Consider the following 27,883-nt stretch of genomic DNA (forward strand, 5'->3'; position numbering starts at 1 on the left):
GATGCCTCCCACACAATGATCCTCCCACACAATATGAAAGCCCTGTGAGTTGGTGCTATTAGCATCTTCAGATGAGGAAACTGAAGTGCGGGGACATTGAAGACTCCAAAGATTCACAGATAATAGAAAAAACTTGGAATGTGATCACAGTTTTGTATGATTCTATTGCTCCATTTAATAACATACTGCACTATCTTTTGCAGCAAGGATAGTTCCATATATCTTATGTTAGGAAGTTTTGATGTTGACCTTTAGATTTCAGGTTGAAATTTAATTAATTCCTTTATATGACTAATTTCCTGTAATTGGTGACCTTTTATTCCATGGTGGGGAGGCAGTACAAACAATTTTCCAAGAAGCAGTTGTCATAAGTTCCTTCCAGGAATTTATTTAGGAGGATAGAAAAGAACTACAAGAAGGAAGGCCATCTTTCTCTGGGAGAACTGGAGGATTTCTGCAATAACCCTCTGCTTCTGAATAATTTTGTGAGGAAGCATGTCCAGTGGAAAAATGGAAGGATTCTGTCAACATTAATGTCCCAAGGACTGGTCATTTTTACAAAAGCACAGAGATAAACCTTGAGAAAATGACTCCTTGGCAAAAGGAAATGAAAAGAATATTGCAAATGTAAGCAGAACATTCCTTAAGCCACCAAGGAAATAAACCAAATTAAAAAAAATAATGCCTATTTTAGAGGAGTGAAAGGAGGTATGTTAGGCCTGGGGCCCTATAACCCAAGCCATGGCTCTGGAAGGAAGAAAAAGTGAAACACATAACCATGATATGGCAAAGTAATCATTTTTGGTAACAATGTGCATCTCTAAATCCCGACCTGCTCTCCAACTACCTTGCCTAAAAGATGTAATATTCAGGTGTGTCATGGCGATGGCTGAGGGAGGCTCCCGGAAGGCACTCAAGCCACCTTATATCCTTAAGCTTTGCTGGTCAAGGAGAAAAACCAAGTCAAACTAACATCAGCTGAGTACAATTTGTCATTTTATCTGACCCTTGAACTTGGATTAGCTTTTTTAGTCTGTTCTAGCTCATGGAGCACGGCCAACATTGTTCAAAGGAAACTGGTTAACTTGGAGAAAGGACTGAGCTGAGCAGGGCTTGACATTGCTTCTGCAAGTGCCAAAAGCAGTTCTGCTTCTGTGCATAATGGAGAGTAAGGTGAGCAACAAAAGTCTTACTGATTTTGGGGAAATCTAATCACTCCTTTTTCCATCTAACCACTCATTCATCCATCTAGTCATTCATTCGCTCAAAAGCAACATTACAGGTTTGTAATATACCAATTCTTAAGGATATAGAGAAATGTATAAAACAGTTGGTGCTTTCAATAATCTGATAATCTGGTTGGAGATGTAACACATACTGACCAGACAGCTGAAAGGTCATTGGTCTGGTAGTTAGGAGATGACTAATGACTAAGAGAATGACCATTTTGGTAGCACTGTGGGGTCGTAGAGACAGTGGACAGTGAAGAGTGGTTTCCTCCAATGCTGTTCTGGTGTCCATCAAAGGGAACAAAGGAAGCAGATATTAGAGCAACCAGGGGTGGCCACTAGCCTTCTGCAGAGGGTGGAAGTTTTAAAGTGTAGTGGGGAACCACGTTATGGTAGTCAAACATGGTATCCTGACTGAACAAGGTCCTGATGTGGCTGGACTGGGAAGGGGCCATGAACTGGAGTCAGTTAGAAGAAACTTCCAAGGAGGGCTGTGTAGGGTGAAGAGATTAAAGTAAAAAAACAAAAACAAAAACAAAAAAAGCATGCAGACTAAGTGTAGATTTTCTGGCATCTTTTTGAGATGAATGAAGCCAGAGATCAGTGAACTGAGACGTGGTTCATAGTGTTATTTATTTGGATGTCGAATCCATTAGGCAAAAGGTGGAATAGGATGAAAAAACCAAGACTGAGTTATGTGAGTTATATGGAAGTAGCTGTAACTACATGGGAATTCAAGGCAACACTAGCAGGGCTTGAAAGGAGGTGGCATAGACAGATATAGAAAGAGGAAAGTGATTTAATTGTATGGTAGCAGCAATTGGGAGAAAGCAAGTCTACATGGCATTTCATTTCCAAAGTTTGGTAGAATGAGTACAGGTGAGGGTACCATGAAAGAATGAGTGGATAGGTCTTGCTTATACAGGAGTAGCAGGTCACATGTCCAGAAGACAGAGAAAGGTGCTGGTGTTCTTATATTATTCATGGAATTACCGAAGATGAATTCAAGGAAGGAGCTTAAAAATAAATGTGCTGTCAATAATATACTTCGAGATAGAAGAGCAGATAATAAACTATCTTACCTGTTTATACCCCGGCCTCTACTATTAGCAGTTCTCTCACCTCCCCAGATACTCATGAAATGCTTGAGGGCCATAGAGAAGTCACAAAAGCATAGGATTGACATTATCTCACCTCTTTAATATCAACACCATGTGTTTGTGTTTGTTACCTTAAGTGAACTACAATCACAGATGTGACCTAAGCTTTGACGAATAAGCTAATACATCTGCCAGTAACAGTAGGGTTGGTTCACCTGAGAGATAATTGGTACACAGGAGGCTGGTACTTTTCATAGTAAAAGAAAGTGACTGAATAAATGAATAAATAAATAGTTGGAATAAGAGTATCTTCAGATATGGCAAAGAATCCTAGGTCCTTTGGTATTGATATGTCTGGCCTACTTTATGGATAGAAGTTTAGCTTATAAAAGCAGTATGTAAAAAATCTCTGAACCATAATCCTAGATTTTCCAGTGTTATAGCACTGTCAAAGGAGACCTTTCATTAATATACAATTACATATTATTTTCTCAATATTAAAGCAATTTCTTTTATCATTATTATTGCTTTAATCACCATTATTTCGCTACCTTCTTTTCCTTACTTAAATCTTGTCAGGGAGTCTAGGTGGGAAGAAAAACTTGAATTTTTGCATCAGCTTTTGTATTATGTACAAAGTACAACATTAAAAGCAGCTTAAGAAACAAGGACCAGAAAATTGTCACAAAATTCCACATTCAATCTACTCACTATGCCATGAAAGAAGATTTTATCTTCTGAGTCAAGTGCTTTGTACTGTGTTTCACATGACTTTCACCTTTAATTCTTAAAAGAACCCTAGGAAGTAGATGCTATTTTTAATTTCCACATTTTAAAGAAGAAAACAGATTGAAAAAGCTTGAGAATATTACCTAAGGACACCTAGATAATCATCTAGCTCATGGTAAGGCCAGGTAATTCCTTGCTTCTACTGAGTGTGTGTTTGCAATCACTATCTAATGTTGCCTGCCAGCTCTCAGGAGCAGACACTTTGCAATAGCAGGACATGGTCACTTCAGAAGCCCAGATTATTTAATGAGAATTATCTCTGACTTTGCCTGGCATAGTAGTTGACTTGGCTTGGCATTTTAATTCTGGAGTCAGTTACTTTGCCAGTGTTATCACCCTGTCATTCCTAAGACTGTTGCTCCTAAAGCCCTGCTAGAACAATGAGCAACTTCCCCTGTGTTTCAACAACATTTGGATTGTATGGAAAATACAGGATATACAACAGGGAGGGAAGTACCTTGCTATGTTCCAGGTGCTCATCAGTGACTCTGGTTTACAGAGAAGCGTTAAAATTCTCTTACATTCCAAACTTCAACTTGAACTCATCATCTTTTCTTAATGGAGGGATCCCAAAGCCCTGGTGGACACACCATGATTCAGAATATAGGTGTGTGTGATCCCAATGCCATTTCTTGATTCCTCTAATAAAGTTAGGAAAAGGGAAGACAATCTGGGATTAGAGTCAGTGCACAGACTAGGGAGCAGTTAAGTGGCTCCTCCCACATTTGTTCCTGCAGTTGTCGAAAGTCAGGGGAGAAAGATTTTTCCAGCACCATTTCAGACCTTGGGTATTACAGAGATGGCTCTCTTAGCGCCACACCAGCTTGACTGGACATTAGTTGTCCACTTTCTTTAGGATATACCATATAGATCAATTATTTTGCTATTATTGCCTTTTGATTCTTCTCAGACATTGAAAATAAGTAAGCATCCATTCTGGAAAAAGAAAATGATGGAGTATGGTCCATTATTCTCCCAGTCATGAAGGAGTAACATTTTAAATTTCTTGACAATGAAGATGGAGATAAAAACAGAACATGAAAGTGGAACCTGGAACAATGCAACTCATTATACTCTATTTCCTCATATTAAACTATAAATGCTACATTCAGCTACAGTCCCTAATAATATTCTTAAGCTTCAGCAGAAACCAAATCTCTTGGTTTCTCATTTGGCATGTGTATTTCCAGACAAAAGGTACAAAGGAGCCTGATCTTCAAAGAGTCTTCATCTTTTTCTAAAAATGGCATTCTTCATTGCCTTTTTTATATGGAGTGAACAAAAGTGACTATATTTTCAGGACATATGGTTTCCTTGTTACAGAATTATCCTGTGCCTCAAAAGATGAAAGTACATAATACCTGAAAATAATGAGCAACAACAGTGTTTCCTGCACCAAGATAATGGTTTTATTCTTCTCTGGCCCCACTAATCCAAAGACTCAAAAAACTAGGAGCATCGAAAAGAATGAAATTCCTCTTCATTGTGCAGTTTGAACTTAGAGGATTCTAAAGGGCTAGGAGCAGATCTCATCAAAGGTAATCCAAGTGATTCTATAAGGACCACGAGTGTGCCATTTAATCTTGAGAGCAGCAGTACCTCCCAAGAAACTGGAACAACACTTGAAAAAGGTAGACTGAATGCACAGACCAGTCCCTAAGAACACAAATTGCTACCATTTATTGAGTGCTTACTATATGATAGCCACTTTGCTATGAGGTTTAAATGCATTTCTCATACAATTATGATTCCTCAACAATCATGTCCCATTAGTAAAGAAACTGTGTCATAGGTTAATTTTAACATGTCCAAGATCATATAGCTGACATATTAGAGAGTTATATGGTTATATCCAAGGACTGTCTGCCCCCAACATCTATGCTTTTAATCTCTATGAATAATGCTTCCCTTTGCTCTATAGCAAAATGGAATTATAATACACCTAGTGATCCATTTATTCAACCAAACACTCAGGGTTGGAATCCCATTTGCAGCATTTTTGACATGTATCTGAACTCTTCCAAACTCTGTGTAAACACTGCTAGTAATGGACAGGCTTGCATGAGAGAAGAGTAAGAAAAAACAAAACAAAATAAACAAAACAATATTCTATTCTTCTCATTTTATGCACATTGGTTCTTATAAAAACCTGAAAGATGAAATCACTACAGACATTTTATAAATAAGGAAACTGAGGTTCAGAGAAGTTGAGTAACTGGTCCCAAGGCATACAACCCATAGATGGTGGGGCTTGTTTTTCTGGTTCTAAACTCAAGTCCTTTCCCTTCTGATGGTCTACCTATCCCTGGAGAGATACTAGTAACCAGGTATTCATTCCACTTTGAATATAGGATAAATGTTTATGTGAACTTCCTTCACTTTAGACTCAACAAAGATAGGCAAATGGAGTGACACGTTCCTTGAAAGTTTCACATGTTGGTCATTGATCTTCTGTTGGCAGCAATCCAAAGTCCACACTTTCTTTAAAATAGCAGACTTTCAAATATTTCAGGTGAGTCATCATATTTCTCTACTATAAGTCTGCAGTGGGACAGAATTCCAAGTCCTTTGCCATTTCAGTTATGTTTCTCTGGATTATTAATGTTGTTCTCAAAATGCATAATCCAGGACAGAAAAATAGTCTAGCTGAGACATAACCCTATGCTGATTACTGTATTTCTATTAGAATAATGGTTAAACATTTCAGCCATGAAATCAGATGGCTTGGTTTTGAATTCTAGCTCAGTCACTTTTAAGCTATATTATCTTAAGTAAGTTTTCTTAAACTTGTTGATGCCCCAGTTTCCTTACTTGAAATGGGAGAAAATGGAAACCGTTATTTTAGGAAGTTATTGTGATGAATAAATTCTACCACCAAATTGACCTATCCATTTGAGTTTGTACCCATAGATTCTGCCTACTCTTCTATTACATTAAATGAACTATTCATGCTCCTATCTATGGCTGAGCCTCATCTTTTGCAGTAGATCCATAACTTGTTGCCTATTTAAGGACATTGCACAAAGTATCTCTTCATGTTTTCTTGTGAATTACCACATTTTCTTTCTCAAATATGTCTGTCTCCATAGCATGCTGATATGCCTGTTGTTTACAATTCCACCCCTTCCTTTCTCTCCTGAATCTATTCCAGCTAGACTGCTTCTTCCACTATTGCATTCAATTTGGTTACATTGAAGTCACCAATAACTCTTTTGTTATTCAGCTGATCAGCAATATTTGACACAGTCGATTACTCTCACCTCCTTGAAGCACTCTCTCACTTGGCTTTGAGGAAACCACACTCTTCTGGCTTTTTCCTTACTTTCACAGTCTGCTTCTATCTTTTGCTTTGCTATGCTATGTTTTTCCCCCTCTTCTTAACTCTAAATGTTGGAGGTCATTTCATTTTTCCTGATGTTAGGCTTCCTCTCTGTCTTATTTATGTTCATTCCTTTGCCGATATCATCCAGTCACGTGGGTCTAAAGGCCATCTATATACTAATGACCCTGAATCCAGGTATCTACCCCTCCTGGATCTCAAGCTTTTGCATCTAATTCCCAGTCAACCTTTCCACTTGCCTGTCCATAGGCAATTCAAATATAGCATCTCTCAAACAGAGCTTATCTGATCCCCAGAAGTATTTTGTCTACCGTTCCCTCAACTCTATTCTTTCAGGTCAAAAACATTAAAATCATCATTTTTTTACTCTGTTTCTTTCACAAACTAGACCCAAACTATGAGCAAATCTATCAGTGTACTGATTTAACTAGATGTCCTCTGAATAACTATTCTCCTTTCATTTGTTAATTATCTTGTTTTCAGTAATTTCTAAATCATGCTTCAGCCATTCCAGGTGGAAAATGTTCTCCTTACCTGATAGGATGGAAGTAAGAAGTTTAATAGTTCTTCTATCTGACCCTGACCCATTAATATTATACCAACTGAGCTAAGCGGAGGGTCTAAAAAGTGCAAATAAGTTTGGACTCTTAAAAGTGATCCCATTGATGAGATATGAACTTATTTCATTTGTGCTCTTCCTTGGATAAAACATTTTTCAACTCTTATTTGGAATATGCATTTACAGTTATTTAATGAGCCATCCAGGAAAAAATTATATGTGTATATGTGTATGTTACATCCAGTTTTTGACCAACAATATTGTTCACAAGTTTATTTCTCACTCTTATTTATTCCCAATCATTACTTTCAAGGCAACAAGTTTAATAGTTAAATATGTGGCCAAAGGTTCAAGTGAAATTTCTAAAGAGAATTTGTGAAATACCTTGAAGAATAAGCATATGGTTTTCAGAAGGAACTACTTTGAAGAGAAAGTACCCATGCAGGTGTTTATTAGTAAAAAAAGAAGAAATATTATCCATATACTGTATACATTCCTCATATTTCAATATGCTTTATACACTCTTAGGAAGAAGCCTTCCCACGAGCTACTACAGAATCATAAGCATTAAAATTGACCATTTTCATGTAAGAGTTCCATTTTCATATGTTCTATTTTCATATAAGGAGTTACTTTGCTCCTTAAAATTTAGCAAACCTGACTCTGCAAAAGCCATAACTAGGGAAATATAGTTAACAGCAAGACTGAGGTTCAAAAGCAAATAAGTAAAATGGCAAGTGTACAATTTGCTTAGTACGTGCTAACCATGCTGTACACTATGGGGGAGTAACAAATAGACTTTCTCCAAGAAGATGCTGCCGTTTTGGGGGGAGGTGAGACTAACAAAGGTGAAACAATAGTTAATTGGAGAAGACATTTTATAATCAAGTACTATATTGTAAGAGGTTCCAAGTTCTGTGTAACTATATGGATGGGGGTACATATGAAGGTCAGAGTAATCACGGAAGATTTTAGGAAAGAGGTGATTGCTAACTTGGGTCCTGGAAGACAAGTAGTGCACAGTTAAAAGGGAAGGGAAAGAATTTCCACTGTTGAATTAAAAAAGAACAGAGGCTAGAGAACCTGAATTAGTCTAGTTATTAAGGAAAGGGAAAGGAAGCCAGCAGCTACTGTGGAAACGGTGGAAAGCTTGTTGGCTGGGCAAAATCTCGAAAAGGCTGTGTAACAAGGATAGATCTGATTGTGAAGTGTGATGAATGTCTGGAGAGAAGTTTCAATTTGATGTAGGTGGTGGGTAATAGGGAATCAATAGGTGCCTGAGGAGGAGAGAGGGATGATGAAACGACACTTTGTTAAAACAAATCTGTAAGTAGCCTGCAGGACAGAACAGAAAGAGAAGAAAACAGAAGGAAAAGAACAGGTAGAAAGTCCAGAGTAAGCAAAACACTGGTGAGGTCTTTGTGGGCACTCTTTTGGCCAAAGGCATTCCTAAGCAAATGCAGCAAATACGTTAAAAATAACTTTTATCAAACTTACTGATATTTTTTAAATCTGCAAGTGACTTGCAGATATAATGTCACATTTGGAGACATTTAATTAATAATTCTAATTTTGATCTCACATTTTTTTTCTATTTCAAACCTCATAAGCTTTGCTTTCCATGTCTCAAGCATTTTCATAAAACATTGAAAACCCTGGGACCTGTGTCCATCATGTTTGAAAATAACATATTCTTGGACCTGAAGAGGCAAAGTTCCTTTTCCCCGGTATTGTCTGTATGGTCCTAACACCATAAGCGGCACTTGTGAATCTTCAGGATTCCACTTCAATTATTGAAGTGTAGTAACCTAGATTTTCAAAGCAATCAGTTGCTTGGATGCTAGAACAACACATTTCTCCTGCTTCAGTAATCCTTTGATGTTTAAGAAGAACAAAGGACTCTGCTTTAAGCAAATTTTTACAAGTTTGAAAAAATAGGAGTAAGAATATGAGGACTTAATAAAAAATAAACATTTTATTTCCATCATGTGCTGTTGCTGTTATTGGTATTGAAGTATCTAGCACTGCTTTAACATGAGAAAGAAGAAGATGGATCAGGTGGCTTGATCAGCTCCAGCTCTTCGTGGTTTCATTACAGTGGGCTTTCCTCCAATTGCTCTGTGCCTGACTTTATTAAAAAGAAGAAAAAGGAAAAATTTTCCTAGAAGATATTGAAACCCAAGTGTTAATTCATTGGACAAAGAGGTGTTCCTTTAATATAATTTATGTCCTGAAAAGAACAAAGCACAGTCTATGTGAGTAAACGGTACTGTTTCCAAAGAGTGGGAAAAAGTGGGTTATGTCAGAAAATAGTTATTTCCTTGAAGTGTGCTTTGTGGGTTGAGACATTCAAGGAGGTGAGGTATTAATTCTAGTAAATATAGTGTTCATTATCCCATTACTTCTTATAGATGTAACAAATCACTATTAGGTTTGCTATAAATGTATGCTATTAATGCCAGTGAAATTACTTGGGTTGATATAAAAAAATAAGTTAATATTTTGTAAAAGATATAGCCTTGAAGTAAATGTTTTCTATTACATCTCAATGGTATATATCCTTCCAGAAATCCTTTTCTTTTTTAGTCTGAAGCAGAACATTTTTTCCATAATGGTGATGGGATGACCGTAAGCATCACGTTACATTGATAGCTCCACATCTGCAAGGCTATAATGTCATAATCCTTAAAAATAAGAAATGACATACCAGGGTTAGTAATATCTCAGACAGATCGAAGTGAAATTTTAAGTTTGAGAAGCACACCCTGGCTTCCCTTTGGTATATGAAATGAGAAGCTAAATTAAAGAGAGCCAGCTGGTGGCTTCTGGGGTGACCACTTCACAGTCTGAGATCCTAACACTGAAAGAGAGGTTAGCTTTAACTTGGCGCCTCAAAAGTTTAGTAAAGAAAATTAGGTCTTTATTTTAGTGATAATCATTGTTATGCCAATAGCATGCTTATCATCTATGTGTACATATACTTAAGTTTTACACAAGATAAGTTGATGGTCATCAGGCCCTTACTATGTGTCAGAGAATGCTGTAAGCCCTTCACTGCTATCAACTTCTGTAACCTTAATAAGTCCCACAAGATAGGTAATGTTATTATCTCAATTCAACAAATAAGGAAAGATCATTGCAGATGGAACATGGACCTGCATTTTTACATTTCAATAAAATTCCTAGCTTAGATTGTATTTTGATGTCTATTTTTTAAATAATAACTTTCCACATACAAAGGTAATAAAATTTATTTTAAATGTATATATGTGTGTGTGTATATATACACACACACACACATGTATCCATACCTAAGTGAAAAAAGAGTCAATATTTTTAGATGGTATGCAGTTGTGGTAAGAATTATCGAAGTAATACTAAAATACTGAAGTTGGGGATGATGGTTTAATAGAATGAATTGAGGGGCCTGGAGAAGGTTACTTTTAATATTTCACAAATAGTTGTCAAAACCTAATACATCTGTTTTGGAAGTGGTGTCGTTTGTAATACAACAACCAGGGTTTAAATGCATAACACATCTCTAGGAGTATTTGGTTTTCCTTCCCTCATTTGTGCTCTCCTTCCTTCCTCCGTCTTTCGTTCCTTCTCTTGGTCTTTTCTTCTTTTCTGAGAGCTCATGTTTGGCATTACTCCACAAGAGACTCAATCAAGGTTAAGAATTTGAGGAGATGTAGTTCTTTTTTAGATCATTTATGATCACTATTTTTTACATAATCTTCTACATTAATTGAATGGAGGAGGTTTAATCATAATAACACTTGCACAGGTCACATGGCTACACAATAGCATAGCAATTGCATAATTATTTGAGTTGCTCATTTAGTATTTGCATGAATATATGAAATATAATTTTTAAGGAATCACTAATATTTATAACAAGCTTTTATTAAAGTTTCTTTGATTCAACATAATACCACTTTTATCAAAAAGGAGATCCTAACAAACCTCATTTAATCATAAAGTTTTCCATATATAAATAGATGAATAAGAAACATTAAAAATTAAAATTAAAATCTTGAGTGGCAAAAATAGCAGTTTTTCCACTGGAGAAAATTTAAATAGCTTTCTCTGTTCCACTGATGAAACTCTAAAATATAAGTCAACTACAGTGTGAGTGGAATAGCAATCCTGTGCTCTTTGGTAGGAACTGTGAAGAAAACTCCAGGCTGTCTTTCTAATAAAGTGAGCTACCTATTCTTTTTGCATGGCTTGCTTTTCCTCTCTTCCTTTTGAGGTAACATGTTTCTTTCTCTTAACAGGATGCATTTGTCAATATCAGCCAACCCTCCTCTGCAAACACTGCATCAACCCACATATTTATTCACTGCAATCAACGCAACATTATCTTTGCCCAGTGTATCTTACAGTAAGCCCTGCGTGATCTTGAATTTAATCATAATTGCTCCTACATGGAAAGTCTGTAATAGAGAAATAATTTTTTTCAGGGTGCACAATCAATATAGAGAGCTAATATGAAAGAATAGGACCCCCAGACTGCTTTAAAAATCAATGGTTCTGTTGCTTTTTTTTTTTTGTTAGGAGAATTTGTATATCAAGATAATTGTCTAAACTGTTTACTTTGCTTTATCATGAAGACCAAAGCAAGATGAGGTGATCCTCCAAGGAAAAGTAGGAAACTTTGCTTTTCTTTTATATTCAGTAAAAATAGCTATCAATTTTATTCTCGTGTACAACTCCGTGGTCAGACACTGTCAGGAACATAAAAAAATCGATTTGAAGTAGAGCTAGGTAAACAAATATGGTAGGGGAGTTCTCAAAATCCCCATCAGCCACAGGTTTCTGGTTAACATTACATTCATTTCTGAACCCTGAAGCTTAGAAGCTTCTCTCTGGAATTGGGAGTCATTAGTATGTGTCAGAGAACCTGACAGAATTGTGTACATTTTGTAAAGTTCACACACTTGGTAGAGCTATTTCCATTTGTGCTGTGTACCCACTCCAGTGATTTTCATTTCTATAATGGTGAATAATCAAAGCATCATACATGGATGACTGTCCTCCTGGAAATGGTAGAAATGCTTACACAGGACAATAATAACTGCTCTGTGCAGGGGCTAAGAATTTGGTTTGAAATGAGAAGACTTCAGTTAAAACTCTGCCTTCAACATTTACAGAGGCTTTAAAAAATCACTTTATAAGGTAAAGAGTAGCAGGGATATTATGCTACTTTCTAACAAAGATGGGACTGACTATACATGTGTGTGTTACAACAGGAGGAAAATCTCAGAACAATGAAAAATATTATGGAGGAAGAAGACAATGGGAGAGGGTCAGGGTAGCAGTGGAAATAAGGCTACTTTTGTTTTATTGTTTGCTTTTAGAATCATGCATATGTTTTATATAATTATGAAATTAAATTAAATCAAATTAAAAAAATCCAAACCAAAAGCCAAATGAAGTTAAAGTGGCACCTTAACTATACAAATAAGGGAGTATTCCTAAATTGAAACTTGAAATGTAATTTAAAAATGGTAATTCTACTCTATGCCTTTAATGGGATATACCCTAAAGACAAAAAACACTGCACAGAAATTTTAACCTGTTTTTGGCAATCACATTGTTAGTAACAATAAGTTGGTATTTTTATTTATAAAGTGCTATATATATGTATATATTTACATGCATATCAAAAACAGGATGAAGTAAATAATCATGCTAATGTACTAGGAATCAATATTTCAATGAAAAGGAAACAATTATTAAAACTGAACAAGTTGAACAAAAACCCTGTAATGGTGAATTTGAATTAGAAATATCAGTACAAATTTATGATGTGCTTTCTTCACTTCCGGGACAGAAAACGTGCAAGTTGATGTATCAGAAGACAAGGAAGGTGTCACCAACCACTGAGGTCACGTCGGAAGAACTCAGGAGCAGCATACAGGGCTGCTGCTGGCCAACAGCAAGACAAAGGGTGGATCAAACATACCAAGAGCTGCATGCAGTGCGCTGAAATGGACATAAGGACAAACAAACACACAGGCACTCAAGCAATGCCAGACCTCAGTGGGCACATCTTTTGGAGGGGAGTGGTTAGGGAAATAACTTTCTTCCTTTGGAAACTGTTAAAGAGAAACCATGAAGCATTTATCCTGCCTTCACTGCACCAACTGTACCCTCAGGATTATGAAATAGTTGGTGAGGGAAAATTCTGATCCAGTTAATAATGAAGGAATGATAGAATATTGCCATTTTGCAAATCTAAATAGGTTTAGGCAAAGATTATCAGAGGCTGCTGAAAGCTACCACTGTGGGCTGAACTGTGTCCCCCTAACTACCAGTGTTGAAGTCCTAACATCCAGTAGCTCAGAAAGTGACCTTATTTGGAGACAGGGTCTTTGTGGAGGTAATCAAGCTAATGAGAACATTAGGGTGGGCCTTAATCCAATATGTCTGCTGTCCTTGTAAAAAGGGGACCCAGGGATACACACAGAAGGAAGGCAATGGGAAGAGACACAGGGAGAAGCTGGTCACCTCCACGCCAGGGTGAGAGCCTGGAACAGATCTTCCTCCCACAACTCTCAACAGGACCCAGCTGTGCTGACTTCAGAGCTGTGAGACAGTAAATGCCTGTCCTTTAAGTCATGCATTTTGTGGTATTTGTTACAGCAGCCCTATCAAACTAATACAGTTACTTAAAAATTAACAAGATTATTTTAATGGATAGATAAGTTGTCAATGTCTAGATGTGCTCATAAACCTTCACATCACGGACACAGATACAGGCAGGTGTTTTGTGTCTCCTAATGGAAGCATACAATATGGCTTATGCAGCAGTCTTGTTAAAGCACAAGATAACTGATCTAAATCTGATCAACCCTCGAATCTAGGACATAGGGGAACACATTTACAAGGGGATGTAATCACATACACACAAAATAACCTGGTTTCTTTAAAAAATAATTTACAAGGAGGGATGAAAGGAACATAAAACATTTAGAGTAAAAAAGATTTTGGATAATTTATAAGCCAAATGAAATAGGTATACCTGTTTGACCTGCTTTTAAAAACTAAATAAATAATAAACTTGAGATAAGAAAAGTTACTTTAGGTTCTCTTAGTATTGGTATCTCTAAAATTGGTATCATTCATAATATGGTAAAGATTAAATGTGACAATATAGGTGGAAAACCTAGACTACAGACTGATGCACAGTATAGCTTCAATTATTTGTATATCCTGGTATTGGTTAAATTCCTTGACACAATTGTTATCAGCATTAGTTAGAATGATGTGATGCATACATCTTATTCTGTATGTGTTTATGGCACATGCACACAAGTCCACATACACATTCTGCAACACACTTAGATAGTCCAGTGTGAGCTGGTATTGGGCTGCAAGGATCCTATCCATTACATCCCCTGTTCTCACAATATCACTCAAAACCACCTGGCCCTGGACTCACGTTTGGTAGGAGATGCAGGAGAGAAGCACTGTGGAACTTTAAAAGAAAAGCCAAGGCAAGGGTTAGGAGGGGAAGATAACAGGAAGGACAGTTTTAAGGAGGTTATATACTCCATGAAATATGTTCCCAGAATTAAGTCATTCCATGACTGCCATTTTCAAGGAAAGATAAACACAGCCTTTGAGCACCCACAGGGCCAGGCCTTGGAGAAAATCAGTTTTTACAGCCAGCTGGATCATATCTGAACAAGAGGCAGAACACATCTGGTCGTTAATAGTGGTAATTGTTCTTTGGTTAAAAGCCATCATTTAGATATAGGAAATGCTGCAACTGACAACTATCAGGAGTTAGGTGACTGCATCTTACAAATATTTATTTCAATTTTTCAAACATTTATTTGGTTTGAGAGAGGGGATACAAAGGTTAAGAAAATACAGCTCAGATTTTCAACAGAAATACAATCCTGTTTGCATCACAGGAAAATAACTCTGAGACACAAAACAATATAACATAATAAAAGAGTTACAAATCACATAGGCCTGCAGGAGATTAAAGTGAAGATGGGTATCAAATGAGAGAGAGTTTTCATCTGGTTAAGAAGATTGTAAAAGTCCTCATGGAGAAAGTGGAATTTGAGAGGAATTTTAGGGAAAAAGAATAAGATGGGAGAAAGTAGTGCAGTTGGGGAGAAAGTGGGGATAGAGAAGAGAGGGCATCTCCTCAGAGCTGCAGGGTTGCCAGGTAAAATATGACATGCCCAGTTAAATTTGAATTTCAGATAAACAGTGAACAGTCTTTTTTTAGGATAAATATGATCTATACAACATTGGGGACATATTTGAGTTTGAAATGCCCTGAATGTGTTTAAAGAAATAAGTTGTTCTATAAAAGTTTAGGGTTTATAGAGGAAGGCAGTGGGCAATAATGTGGGAACGACATTTTGGTCATATACAGAGAGTCTTAGATTGCAGACAGAAGAATGAAAATGAAACTTTATGGGGATTGTGGAACACTTTTATTTTTAAAAATGGGGGTGATATGGGGGTGATATGACTTGACATGCACTGTAGGAAGAATAACATGGCAATGACGAGAACAAGAAAAATTTAGGTAGGAAATTGGCCAGGAAGTGGTAGATGATGAGGATCTTAATTTAGGTGATGAAGTGGTTTGGCAATGGAAATGGTTGAGATACAATGCAGTAGAAGCATCAGATCAGACTGGGGACAAAAGAGGTACAGGGTCAAGGATGACTATAAGTTTATGCCTGTTGACTGGGAAGATGGTGATTTTTGTTAGCAGCTATGTAAGGAGGAGGACCTGGCTTTAGGAAAAGCAGATATGAAATAGGGGTCATGTCAGGAGGAACCGGTTGGATGAGGGTCTACATAGCGATTCTCAGTAGGCAATTACAAATATTTTTCTGAACTCTTTAGTTTGGGATTTTAGATGTTTAAATTGTTACATGAATGAGTTGGGCAGACCTCAGGGAATCCCTCTAGCGCATAGTTAGAGGCAAGAGAAGAACCAAGGAGAGAATAGCAAAAAGACCAGTAAGAATATGAATAATGAAAAAACTACACTAGGTCCTAGGAATTCTGAAGTCAAGGTCAGTCATCACTCTTAAATCATCCGAAGAAGTCAAGAGTATAGATTGAGAACCAGCAATGGTGCTGGTGATTTTTGACAGAGCTGTTTTAGCAAAACAGCTTGAGTGGGAGCCGTAGTTTCAGAGACTGAGGAGTAAATGGGTGGCGAGGGGGTAGAGGAAACCAATGCTGTAAGAGTGCTGGTGCTTAAGGACAAAATTGAGGGGAAGGAGCAACAGAGGGGGAAGAATGATTTACTAAAAGAAAGGAGCAAAGTCTGGAAAGAGAGGAGCAATAAGATTAAGTGCACCTGTAGATAAATTAGCCTCAGAAGGAAGAGAAAGCCATAGTGAATGGAAGGGAGGAGAGGCAGAGGGCTAAGGGTTTGATATGTGACACTGAGGGACTTGGTTGTTCAGTCTCCATGTTCAAGGAAGACAGGAAATGACATCAGGTGCTTTAAGAGCAGCAGGACGGAGGGGTCACGGAACATGGACCGAAGTTCTGGTCTTCTGTCTTATTTTATAGCCCATCACAGACATCTTTTATTTAGATCCCCAGCAAAGTGGAAGAGGAAGTAATAGTGGCTGCAGGGTTATTCCTTGGTGTAACGCATTTTGTCACAGCAGGGGTAACCCAAGAGCAGCAAGTATAAGGAACGGAGATTGTTTTTTATTTTACTGAAAGCCTGTTGCACAGGAGCCTGGCTCCTTCAGAAGTACCAGACCCCCATCAGACACCACTCTGTCATTTGGAGTGTTTGCATGACGAAGTGACATCCCTTGGGTATGAAATCTGATTTGACATAGTTCTCAAAAACAGTGAACAACTGAACTTTTCCTGTGGTTTTATATAAACTAAGTTTTAGCACTGTATATTGAGTTTGATTATAGTAAAAATTTTATTTAGTTTGGTGATATGGTCTTATGATTATGAAATACCTAGTTAAAGGGGCTTTCAGGAACATTCAGAAGGTCCCACTGGTGCTGTCATTACTATGAAAAATCCATTAGTGCAGTTTCATTTTGTAATGAGCATTAGCTGGACTTACAGAAGGGAATAAGGCAAGAAGTTTCATTCTCCTGATTACCTGTGTCTAAAGTAAGCACAGTTATAAATATGCCCAAGCACATGTTGATATGGTAAGGATTTTCTAGTACATATGCTGAAGAAGTGATATATGGCAGTTATTCTTGAAAAGGCAAATAAAAAGGAAGAAGTGCAGACTGTCATTTTTAAGATTAAGAAATATTATTTCAGGGGAATTAAAATGAACGTGCCTTAATACATAGGATCCTAGAAGCAATGGGTTTAGATTTGGAAGGGAATTCAGTGATAACTCTACTCTCTTCCCTGTAAACTGGGGGAATCTGTAGCCCAGAGAGATGAAATGGCTTTCTGAAAGGCAAAGGCCAGTTCCGCTGCAAGCCTCTTGACTCAGAGTCCCAGGTGATTTCCACTCTGCCATAATCACAAATTTTACCAGTCTTCTGGAGGTCTAGAGCCATGAGTTTATGGCACATACTAGGCACTCAATAAATGTTCTCTTCAGTGAACAACTGTGCTCTGCTCTGGTCACTCACTGACACCCCTGGGAGTTAAGGAACCACCTTCTCCATGCAGTTTTTCCAGTACTTAGTAAGGTTATATAAGCACAATTACTTCATAAATATATGTATTTAGAATTTGCCATGTATTAACATATTCACTATTTCATAAGAGTTTTCCAGTTATGAATTGGGGGGTTATTAGCTCATTATTCCAGATAATAAAGCTAAGACTCAAGAGAGTTATATAACTTGCTCAAGGTCAAGCAATCAGAAAATGGTAGAGATTACAACCAGTTTTGGCCCTCTGACTCCAGATGTCATGCTTTCTTTGCTGTACTATGGTTTCTCCAGGGTATTTATAACTTCTAAGGAAAAGAAGAAGAGTAGGGAGGAGGACAGGGAAGGGGAAGCAGACCACCAGAAGTGGAGTGAAGCTCTAAGGAGAAACCGGGGCCAAAAAGAGATCAGAGCCCAGATAGGAGAGGAAGAATTTGTGCTTTGGTTTTTGCAGGCTCCAAGCTACAAAGTCCTGGATGGCTCTGAAGAGGAGAAAGCAATGTCGTACAGCTTGGAAGGAGCTGCTGACTTCCAAGTGCATTTGAGAGGCAGTGAGGTGGCAGAAGCACAGGTCTGGAAAGCAGGGGACCTGGGTTTTAGGCCCAGTTCTGCCCTTGCCTTGTTATGCCCTTAGATAAGGCCCTTCCCCCTTTTGTGCCTCAGTTTCCTCAGTTCAAAATGAAGTGTGTTTAGCTTCATGGTTCTCAAATATTTTTCTTCCTTGCATCATTCCCATTGGTGGAGACTGTAAGTAATTTGAGGAATGCCTAAAGTGAGACTCTGAAACTGAGAATGCAATCTATACTCTCATTTGCAAAAAAATCATAGTTGTCAATTTTTTTTTAATAAAATATTTTTTACACACTCGACTAATTACATTAGTGATTATACATGTTGTGGTTGATTAGCCTACTCAGTTGGACAACAGAATTATCCTTCACAGCATTTTTAAAAAGTAATTCATCCTTTTACACCTTGATTGTATCTGATAGAAGTTACCCAGGCAACAGAAAGAATTTCAAATGATTTTCAGAGAATGAAACATTACTAATGAACACTATTGATCTTGAATCGGTAGATTTTTGTCTGTAGGAGCTACCAATACCTCAAGGGAACTATTAGTTTATTTTAATATTTTTTTCTGAGAGACGTTTTTAGATCAGAGATTTTAAACTAACCTTGAAAGCTTTTGAGTTACTGAAAGAATGGTAAAATTCCAAAGATAATTTTGCAACCAATGCTATTTTACTGTGAAATTGAATACCTGGGCTATCAACCAAATAGCCAACCACTGGATTAAGTTCAGTAGTCTTATTACAGATGTATTTTTTCATTTGCATATTGTTAGCGCTCAGAGTTTTAGGTTGGTGCTTATGGTGTATGGAAGAGTTTCAGTGGTCTTATGAACATCTAAAATGATAGTACTATTTGGAGCATATATAATTTTGGGGATATGTACTATCCCTCAACTTCTCAAAGGGATCAGAAAAGGCGACAACAAGGGTTCAGGAAACATCACTTACATAGCCTACAACACATTGCAATTCAGAGATTTCTTTGGTGAAACTGGAAGCTGATTTCAATTGTAGCCTAAAAATTTTAATAAACCCTTAACAAAATGAGACTTAACAATAGACCTTACTAAGTAATATGTGATATATCTTCCATACTGAGTCTTAAAAACTCTAATAAAACAAACCCATTATGATATGGCATACTGCTGATATAAATTAAAGACAATCTATGTTAATTGGCTAAAATATTTGATAATTTTAAGATATTACTTCTTCTCAGATTTACCTATATACATCCCATGTACTTTTATTGACAATTTCCAGCAGACATTTCTTTGGTAGAAATTGACAAGTTGATTCTAAAAGTTATAAGAAGGTGCAAAGGACCTAGAAAATCCAGAGGAGTTTTAAACAGCAAATACAAAATTAGAGGACTTACATACATTATTGACCTAATGACTTACCTACCATATTGCTATGGTAATTAAAATAGTGTGATACTGCATAAGGATGGACAAATAAAACAATGAAACACAATAGAGCCTAGAAATAGAACCTTCATTTATGCAGTCAAAGGTACCAAAACAATCTGATGGGAAAAGAAAAATTTCATATTTTCCTATTTTTTTGAAATACTGTTTGCCAATTCCCTTTCATAATCAAGTAGCTATTCCCAATACCTAGAACACATTTCAATTCAGCCTGGACAGCTCTGAGATAAATCAAGCAATTGGCTAAAAGAAGACATAATTTCTATAATAAGCTACATGTGAAATCTGGCAAAACAATTTATTATTATTATTATGTTTTTTATTTGAAGGTCAGGGCAAATAATTCACTTACTTTTGATGGACAAAGTTGCCTAGACTTAGCTCATTAGGTTCCAAGAGTTTCTGGTCTTTAACATAATTTTATTATACAGCTGAAAGCATCTATATATTCTCTTACTTACTTCTCTCCTCTTTGCTCATTTTCAAAAATAAAAAATGAAACACCACCATCACCACCACCAGCACAACAGGAAAACATGCAACACAGAGCCATTTACCGGAGTCCATAGAGAACTGTTCCATCAGGATGCAGTCGGATCATTCGATTTTTCACTGTAACCCCATGCACAAATGATTTCTTGTCATTCAGAAAGTAGGTGTCTGGTACCCACAGCTGGTCAGCTACCCTGTTGTCTAGCGTGAGATTTAGCGGGATTCCAGAATAAGAAAGCCTTTTGTCTTTCCAAGACTGCTGGAAATACATGGTGAGTGTATAATCCTGTGAAATAAAGGGAACCAAAAAAAAAAAAAAGAATCTTACTATCATCATCATCTGAGGCTTTTAGTTAAGAATGTGATAGCATGTGGTATTCTGGATGCCCAGAGACCCACTGCTCTGCTGTTCTCTAAGAGGTTACATTTGAATACATTGGAATTTTCGCCTCCAGTATAGGGCAACTAGTAGGTTAGAAGCACTAGAACAATAATTAAATGTGGGGCAAATCCATTTAATTGAATTGTAAGGTCTGAAGCTAAGATAATGATATCATAGGGAACATCATAAAGGGAAGATGTACTGAGAGATCATGTTCACAAAAGTCTACTTCTGGATATTTTATTTGCAGTACTATTTGGGAGGGGAATATTTACTAAATATGGATGCACTAAAAAGAAGAGCCTGTTTTCCAAACTGCAAATGCCTTTTGAATGAATACTGCTTATAAGGTCATCAATTCTCATTATCGGGATCTTTCTAGCAAACTGCAACTTGTCTATCAGCCCTGAAAAATAGTTCAGAAAGCACATTAATTGGAGATGTTTATTTGGCTGCGAACTGCTATCAGTGGTGGAACTGCTCAGTTCCTCTCTTCCCTCATTCCTGCTGTGTTTCAGGTTTGAATTGAGTGGGTTTGTACCTGAGTTTGTTTCTTCACCTTCTGTAAAAGGTTACATGAAGGGCATCCCTTTGCACTTTCTTTCTACCCAGGTTTCAGGCAGCAGTGAGCGACAGGAAGATTTGGGCTCATTAAGTGTCTAAAGCTACAGGAAAGGGACAGTGATAATTATCTTAGAGCTTTGTCGGTTTTTAAATACAATATACAGTGTTATTGCCTGTTAAAAATTAATAAATGGTAACAGTAAAATCCCAGAAGTCTTTAAGATGTGAGTCACAATATAATAAAATAGAAGGTTCACTCTTTCTTTTAAAGGGTATTTAACTGTCCATGGTGATTGTGTGAACACTTTAGCAATAGGTAAGAAAACACTGCTTAACTCTTGTACAATCTCTGCTGTTGTTGTGTATGCTACTAGTTCAGAAACTTTGACTTAGATCAAGCCTTATATCTGGGTAAACTGTACTTTATCTAGATCAGTATATGCATATTTATGCATTTATTAAAAATACAAAAAATAAGACAATATTTGTTCTGAATGATCAGCACCAGTGTCCTTTAACCACTATATTCATGAACACAAATACTATTTACTCTGAAACCATCTTGCAATGATTCAAAGCCATTCTTTCTTGTTCAATGGCAAGGACATTTGTTCTTCACTATTAATAAAAAATATCCCTTTTAAAGGTCTAAAACCTCTTTCTGTCTTATCTTCATTTAACAAAAAGGAGAACCTACAGGGTTATATGCACTTTTCTTCTGAATTATTACCATACTGATCCACATCCTTTTCAAGTTCTTAACATTATACCATTTTGGAGGAAAATGAATTGGACAGATTCTGGGCCTTCAATTCCAAAATACTTTTATTCCAAGTAAGCCACATGTAAAAGCTATATGACCATGACCAATTACCTTAATCCCCCATGTGTCACATGCCTTATTTCTAAAATGAAAGTAATAGCATTTTACAGACTTATTGTGAGCGTTACTTGGGAAAATGATGGTGAAGGTACTTTAGCAATTGTAACATGCTAAACAAATATATTATCTTCAGAATTGTTCATTGCTATTTAAAGATAGGATACTTCAAATTACTTGGAGTCTACATATTTTTTCATAAGCATTTCTGTTTTTAGAGAGATATTTATGAAAAAGCTTGTAGGCAGAAGGGCCTCTTGACCATGATAATAAGCAATTGTCTGTGATCAGTTCTAAGTCTTAGTGTTGGGTTCTTGTTTATAATTCAACCAATATTAGAAAATTAATAATTAGCCAAAAATGTGTTACTGTAAACTTTGCCACAGGATTAGGGCAATGGGGTACATGTTTCGGTACTCACACAGGATTGTCATTAGTTTCCAGGTTCTCACTAGTACCACACAGGCTTTCTTCAAGATGAGACCATGAGGCAAAATCTTTACTCCACATTGTCTTCAATAACATTTTAATGTGTGATGTGGAAAAAAACTCATTATAGTAAAGTATGAAGGATTATATTAGCAAAATAATACTCTAAAAATAAATGCTATAATAAAAATACAAGTTGGTGGTAAGAAAACAACAGAGAGTGGAAAGGAGAAAATAATGTAAACATGATCTGTGTCGATTTAAGCAAGTGTTTGTGTGTATGTGGTGTATGTGTGTAGACTTCGTCCCTTCCTTTCAGGAAACTAGTTTGTTTCTTGTAGAGAGAGAACAATATGCATGTAGTGAGATCTTTGCTCTGTACAACTCTTTCTGTTTTCACTAAATATTGACTAAAAATCACATCATGGTTCTAAATTAGAGCAGTAATTTACCCTATTTGCAATAAGAAGAAATTCAGTGAAAATGTGTGCATGCTAGTACGTTACATTTGGAAGTGGTTCATGTGGGACAAGCATTCTTCAGAGCTTTATTTTGTGTGCATTTCTAGGATTATCTTAATTCAGGACCTGATTCTATGATAAATGAAAATATGGACGTATGAGGTTCATAATCTTAACAAAAACTTTTTAAGATAATGATAATTGTGTTGGTAATGATGAACATTATGGAAGCCCTAAAACACAGCAATATGTCCTCTGTGTGTATCTATATTATGCCACATGCATGACAGTAATCTGTCTCCTAGACATTGCTCTGTGCTCTGTGATTTTCATAGCCCTTCATATCTACTATCACATTTTGTTCTCACAACCTTATGAAACAGGCAACTAACTTATCTGTTAATTTATGATTCACATGTCTGAGAAGCTATTTACTCTATTTAAAATAAATCATTCTATCTGCACCTTAGTATAAATGTTAACAGTGACATCTGTATATAATAAAGCCTCTAATGTCATTTTGGTGTATCCTATTTTTAGATGGAAAACAAAGGCTGAACATTTCTGTATTCTCTTGTTTCATACAACAGATTTTCTATCACTTCTTTACTGGTCCAAAGTATAAGCACTCCAGGAAGGATGGAAAATTTTTCAGAAAGAAACTAAAGGTATTAATACTTTGGACAAGAACAGTAAAATCATTTTTCTTCCAGGTATATTTACAAGTGTTCAGCCAGCTTTCACAAGTGTGCAAGCTACTCCTTGAGAGGAAATGAGACATATTTAGCAACTACGGGCCATAGGGGGTTCTTTGACACTAAGGCAAATTAATGGGATTAATAGGCATGTGATTGTTAATGAAATTGGTCAGGCTAACTCAGGCATGAGAGAATTTGGTTCATTGAGGAAAAGCAAGATTGACAATACCAAATCAGTAGTGCTCGATTAAATTCCAAGAGGGCATACTTTTTAAATCTGAAAATGTTTTAAGATAAATTTTAAATCTAAAATCTAAAAAGTAGTAAGAAAATATTCATAACAAAAGTAATTCTTTTGGAGAATAAAAGTAACATTTTTATTAGATCAGAAGCTTTATACTCAGGGCAATTGTGTCCCCAGAGGACATTTAGCAGTGTCTGGATATAGTTTTGGTTGTCACAACTGGGGTAATGGTGTGTGCTCCTAGCATCTGGGAGCAGAGACCAGGGATGCTCCCCAATAATATAATACTGTGTGGCACAGCACATATACTAATGCATAATAATCCCAATATAATAATTCATGGACAGCAGAGCCCCCACAACAAAGAATTATCTGGCTCAAAATGTCAGTAGTTAGGGTTAAGAAACCCTGCCTTAGCCGAAAACATCTTTCTTCTTTAGTATCAGTAAAATATTTCAAAATCCTTTATCATTATTTATCATGAAAAATAATGTATGTTAGCATGTCTACTGAACTTTTAACATATCCCTCAAAACTTTGTACTAGAGAATGCTGGCATTAGATGGTTTGTAATTTGCCACTTTAGCATAAGAAATCATTTAATAAAAATCTGTAGTTACCTATCATTGGAATAAGGGAAAAGAGGTGTTTTAGACAAATATATTGAGGTATGCATTTTTTAAGAGTGACTCTAAGAAGACCTCATAGTGGGCTGGAAAAGTGAGAATCTCTTATTAGCTGCCTTCATGACCAGCACACATCTCAGGCTAATTTGTTAGGGAAGAGACAAAATATCGATTTAATGTCTAGTAATATTCCATCCAGTCAGAAAGACCGTAAGAACCATCCTTCCTTTTCAAACTGCTTTTGCACACATTTCCATTGCGTCTTTCATCTGTTTGGATAGACATTATAAGGGGTCCTGAACACAACTTATAATCGTTCCCTGTATCCATGCTGGTTTAGCTGAACTCTGAGATCAGCTGCTTTCCCCAGAGGCCGATCACAGGAGATCAGCGCATCACTGCCCACCACTTCCGCAGTCCTTTCTGTGATAGAAACTGCCCTGCCGACAGCCCTGCTGACTGAGCACGGCCTTACTCTTTAGCCCATGTCCTGTCCTCCTCCCACCTGGGCACAGAGAGTAGATGTTTGATTTAAGAGCAGCCGATACAAAAGCAAGCAATAAACCTGTTTCTGCCTAAAAAAGATGGGATGCACCACATTCCACTCCCAGAAACTTGCTGTGGCAATAAAGGGCCTGAGACAGGCGCTGTAGGACCAAGTGCAGAGGTCATGACATGGAACTAGGGCTGCACTGCTATCATGAGGTCATGCCAGAGGAAAGACTAAGAAAAAAAGAGGAGGCCAGCCTGCAGAGGAAGAAAAAGAATGGAACAGAAAATATTCAGAAGAAGAAGAGTCTGACAATGTTAGGGAATGAGTCAAGTTCATGAAGATTTTCTACTCCGTTTCTAGTTCCCGGGAGGTCTGGACATGTTCAACAGAACTTGTTCCAGGGGCTCTTAGAGCCCTCCTTGTGCCATTAAAGCACACTCCACTTTCCTTGTGCTAAGCTGACTCCTTTATTTATTTCAACCAGAAAAAGCCACAGTAATGATGCTGATCAACATCCATCTCACAAGCTCATTAAGCCACAAGTTTACATATTAAAGAAAACCAAGAAAACCTCAGTCATCTACCTCACCTTTCTGATTTCAAAAAAGGGAGGCATTATGATCCAGAGATTTTAAATGACTGAATAAAAGGGGGAGACATATTTTTTCATTAACCAGGAGAACAAGAAGAGAAGGAAAATGTATTTACTTCTATCATGACAATTCCTTATCAAACACAATGACAGTTATCAAGAAAATAATTTGGAGGCTAAATCTATATGCTGGCAACAAGTGGTACATCTTACAAGGAGAGGGAAAAAAAAACCCAGAACTTGCATCTCATGAAAACAAAGTTTAGTAAAAAATTGACTAATAAATAAATCAATTTAAATTGTAATTCAAATGAACCACACAACATCTGTTTCTAATGGAACCTCCTGTTTAAATGAATGTTTTCTGTATTAGTGTCAAAGTTAAATGCGTTCTGCAGTAGAAATTCATCATTGTATCTGACTTGCTATTAATTTCTAATCTTTTATCTTAACATCGTTTAGTATTATATTAACTATTAGTATGTTTGCTGGGTTTATTCCTTAGCCATGTTTGGTTATAATATCTTTCAAATACATGCATTCTCATTGTTGCCAAAGTCCATGTTCTTATTTATTATCACTTTTTTTTTTACCGTAAGAACATAATCTTCTTTTACCTTTGTGTCATCCTAAATAGCCCGTATAGTTTATCCATCTGTGTAGTCAGACTTTTTATCATTCTTGTGTTCTGAACAGTTGTGGAATCAATCAACCTTATGGGTGAACAAAAACACTGGGAGTTTTGGGCTTATACGGGATGAGAGTCACCTAAGGAAACCACAGGGGCACATGATGATCCATGGGACACATACAACATTGACATGACAACTCAAGCATGCATTTGTGTTCTCCTGAATCTCTCACCGTATGAAAACCAGACTGCACCAATCTAAGAATTTCAGCATTTATAATCTAAAATCTACTTTAGAAACTGTAAAGATTTATTTTCTTTAAAAACATGAAACAGTTTTCTATTCAACAAATGCAATTTCTCAAAATAAATATGATGAATTTTACATATCATACAGTGACAGTTTAAATGTATATTCTGGAGTCTAAATAATCAGAAGCTCAAATAATTAGAATTCCCTGAAAAGATACATTGAGATGTTGGGCCTGAAGCAGGAACAGTTTTCTAGAAACTTCTGAGTAAAAAAGATCTTAGGCTAGTAGAATGACTCATTCATTCTGTCAACATTTAATGATTGTTTACTATATTTAAAGAATTGTATCATGCCAGATACAGAGGAGATAAAGGTAAAGAATACATTTTCCCTGCTTGCCTCAAGGGACTTGTAAGCCAAGTGGGTGAGACTCAGTACTGCTTACTTGCCTGCTGCCCCACTTTCCTCTGTAGGCTTCTCAGTTCTTCCAGCACCTGGGTAACCAGCTCCCTGCATGAAATTCCCTCCACTTCAGATACTCAGAACTTGGAATGGTTCTGCTTTTCTTCACTGGCAGCTGCCTACTCATGCAGACAAGGCAACCAGTAGGAGGAGAGCAGTTAACGAGTTCTGGCATTAACCTAGAGAACTGGTAAGTCAGAGTTGATTTAGCACAGCACGGAAAGTACGGTGGAGAGGTAAAGTGCTTGAAATAGTTCAGGTAGAATTTGGTGACCTTTTGATAGGGGCGATTAGAAGGAAGGGAGCATCAGGGATGACCCATGGGTTTATGACCTACAGAACTAGATAAACAAGAACTGACGATTTGGGCTGAGGATGACTAATTTAATTTGAGCTGGTGTGTGGTGTGGGTGTCAGTGGCCCTTGCACACAGAGGTGACAAGTAAGTAGTTATGGACCAGAATGGAAGAATATGGGGCTCAGGGAGAAACAGTGTCAGTCAGGAGTGATCCATGAGCTGTGGGCAGGGATTAGCTCACCATGGAGATGCTATGAGGGGAGGTGAGGATAGAACCCCTGGGAAATTTGGTCCTGAGATTAGTCACTCATTCCTTTGAGTCCCACAGGACTCTTCTACTTTGATTGTAGTACTAATTTTGCAATTATTTCTCAGCCCCATGAGATTTTGAGCTCCACAAGGGAAAAGGTTTAGGTTTTTAGGCTCTAGCATAGTGAGTAGTGGATAGCAGGTGTTCAAATATGTTAGTTGGATGTGAATTAAGTAGTGCTGTGTGTCTGGGGAACTCGATATCAGCACTAAATAAGTTAGTTCAAACTCATCTTACTGTATGCAAATTTTCTGAAAAATTGGTTATCCTTAGATACGTACATGGGGGCTTTCAGTTAACTAAAACAATTACTAATCCAGAATTTTCATTCTCTAACTATTTAAGATTAATGGGTCTATAATTCCCACCAACACAGGGAGGTGATAAATTTCTGGGATGC

At 37.0% G+C, this 27,883-nt stretch overlaps 1 protein-coding gene across 1 annotated transcript in view; it reads right to left on the reverse strand.

The window, feature by feature from the left end:
• The window catches only part of GABRB1 (gamma-aminobutyric acid type A receptor subunit beta1), a 334,206-nt gene that overhangs the window by 195,790 nt on the left and 110,533 nt on the right, over positions 1-27,883 (reverse strand). The window contains exon 4 of the mRNA XM_073237673.1: positions 20,226-20,446. Coding sequence (XP_073093774.1) covers positions 20,226-20,446 — 221 coding nt within the window. The remainder of the gene's footprint in view (positions 1-20,225; positions 20,447-27,883) is intronic.

The sequence above is a fragment of the Manis javanica genome, chromosome 5 (genome assembly GCF_040802235.1).
Source record: "Manis javanica isolate MJ-LG chromosome 5, MJ_LKY, whole genome shotgun sequence".
NCBI lineage: Eukaryota > Metazoa > Chordata > Mammalia > Pholidota > Manidae > Manis > Manis javanica.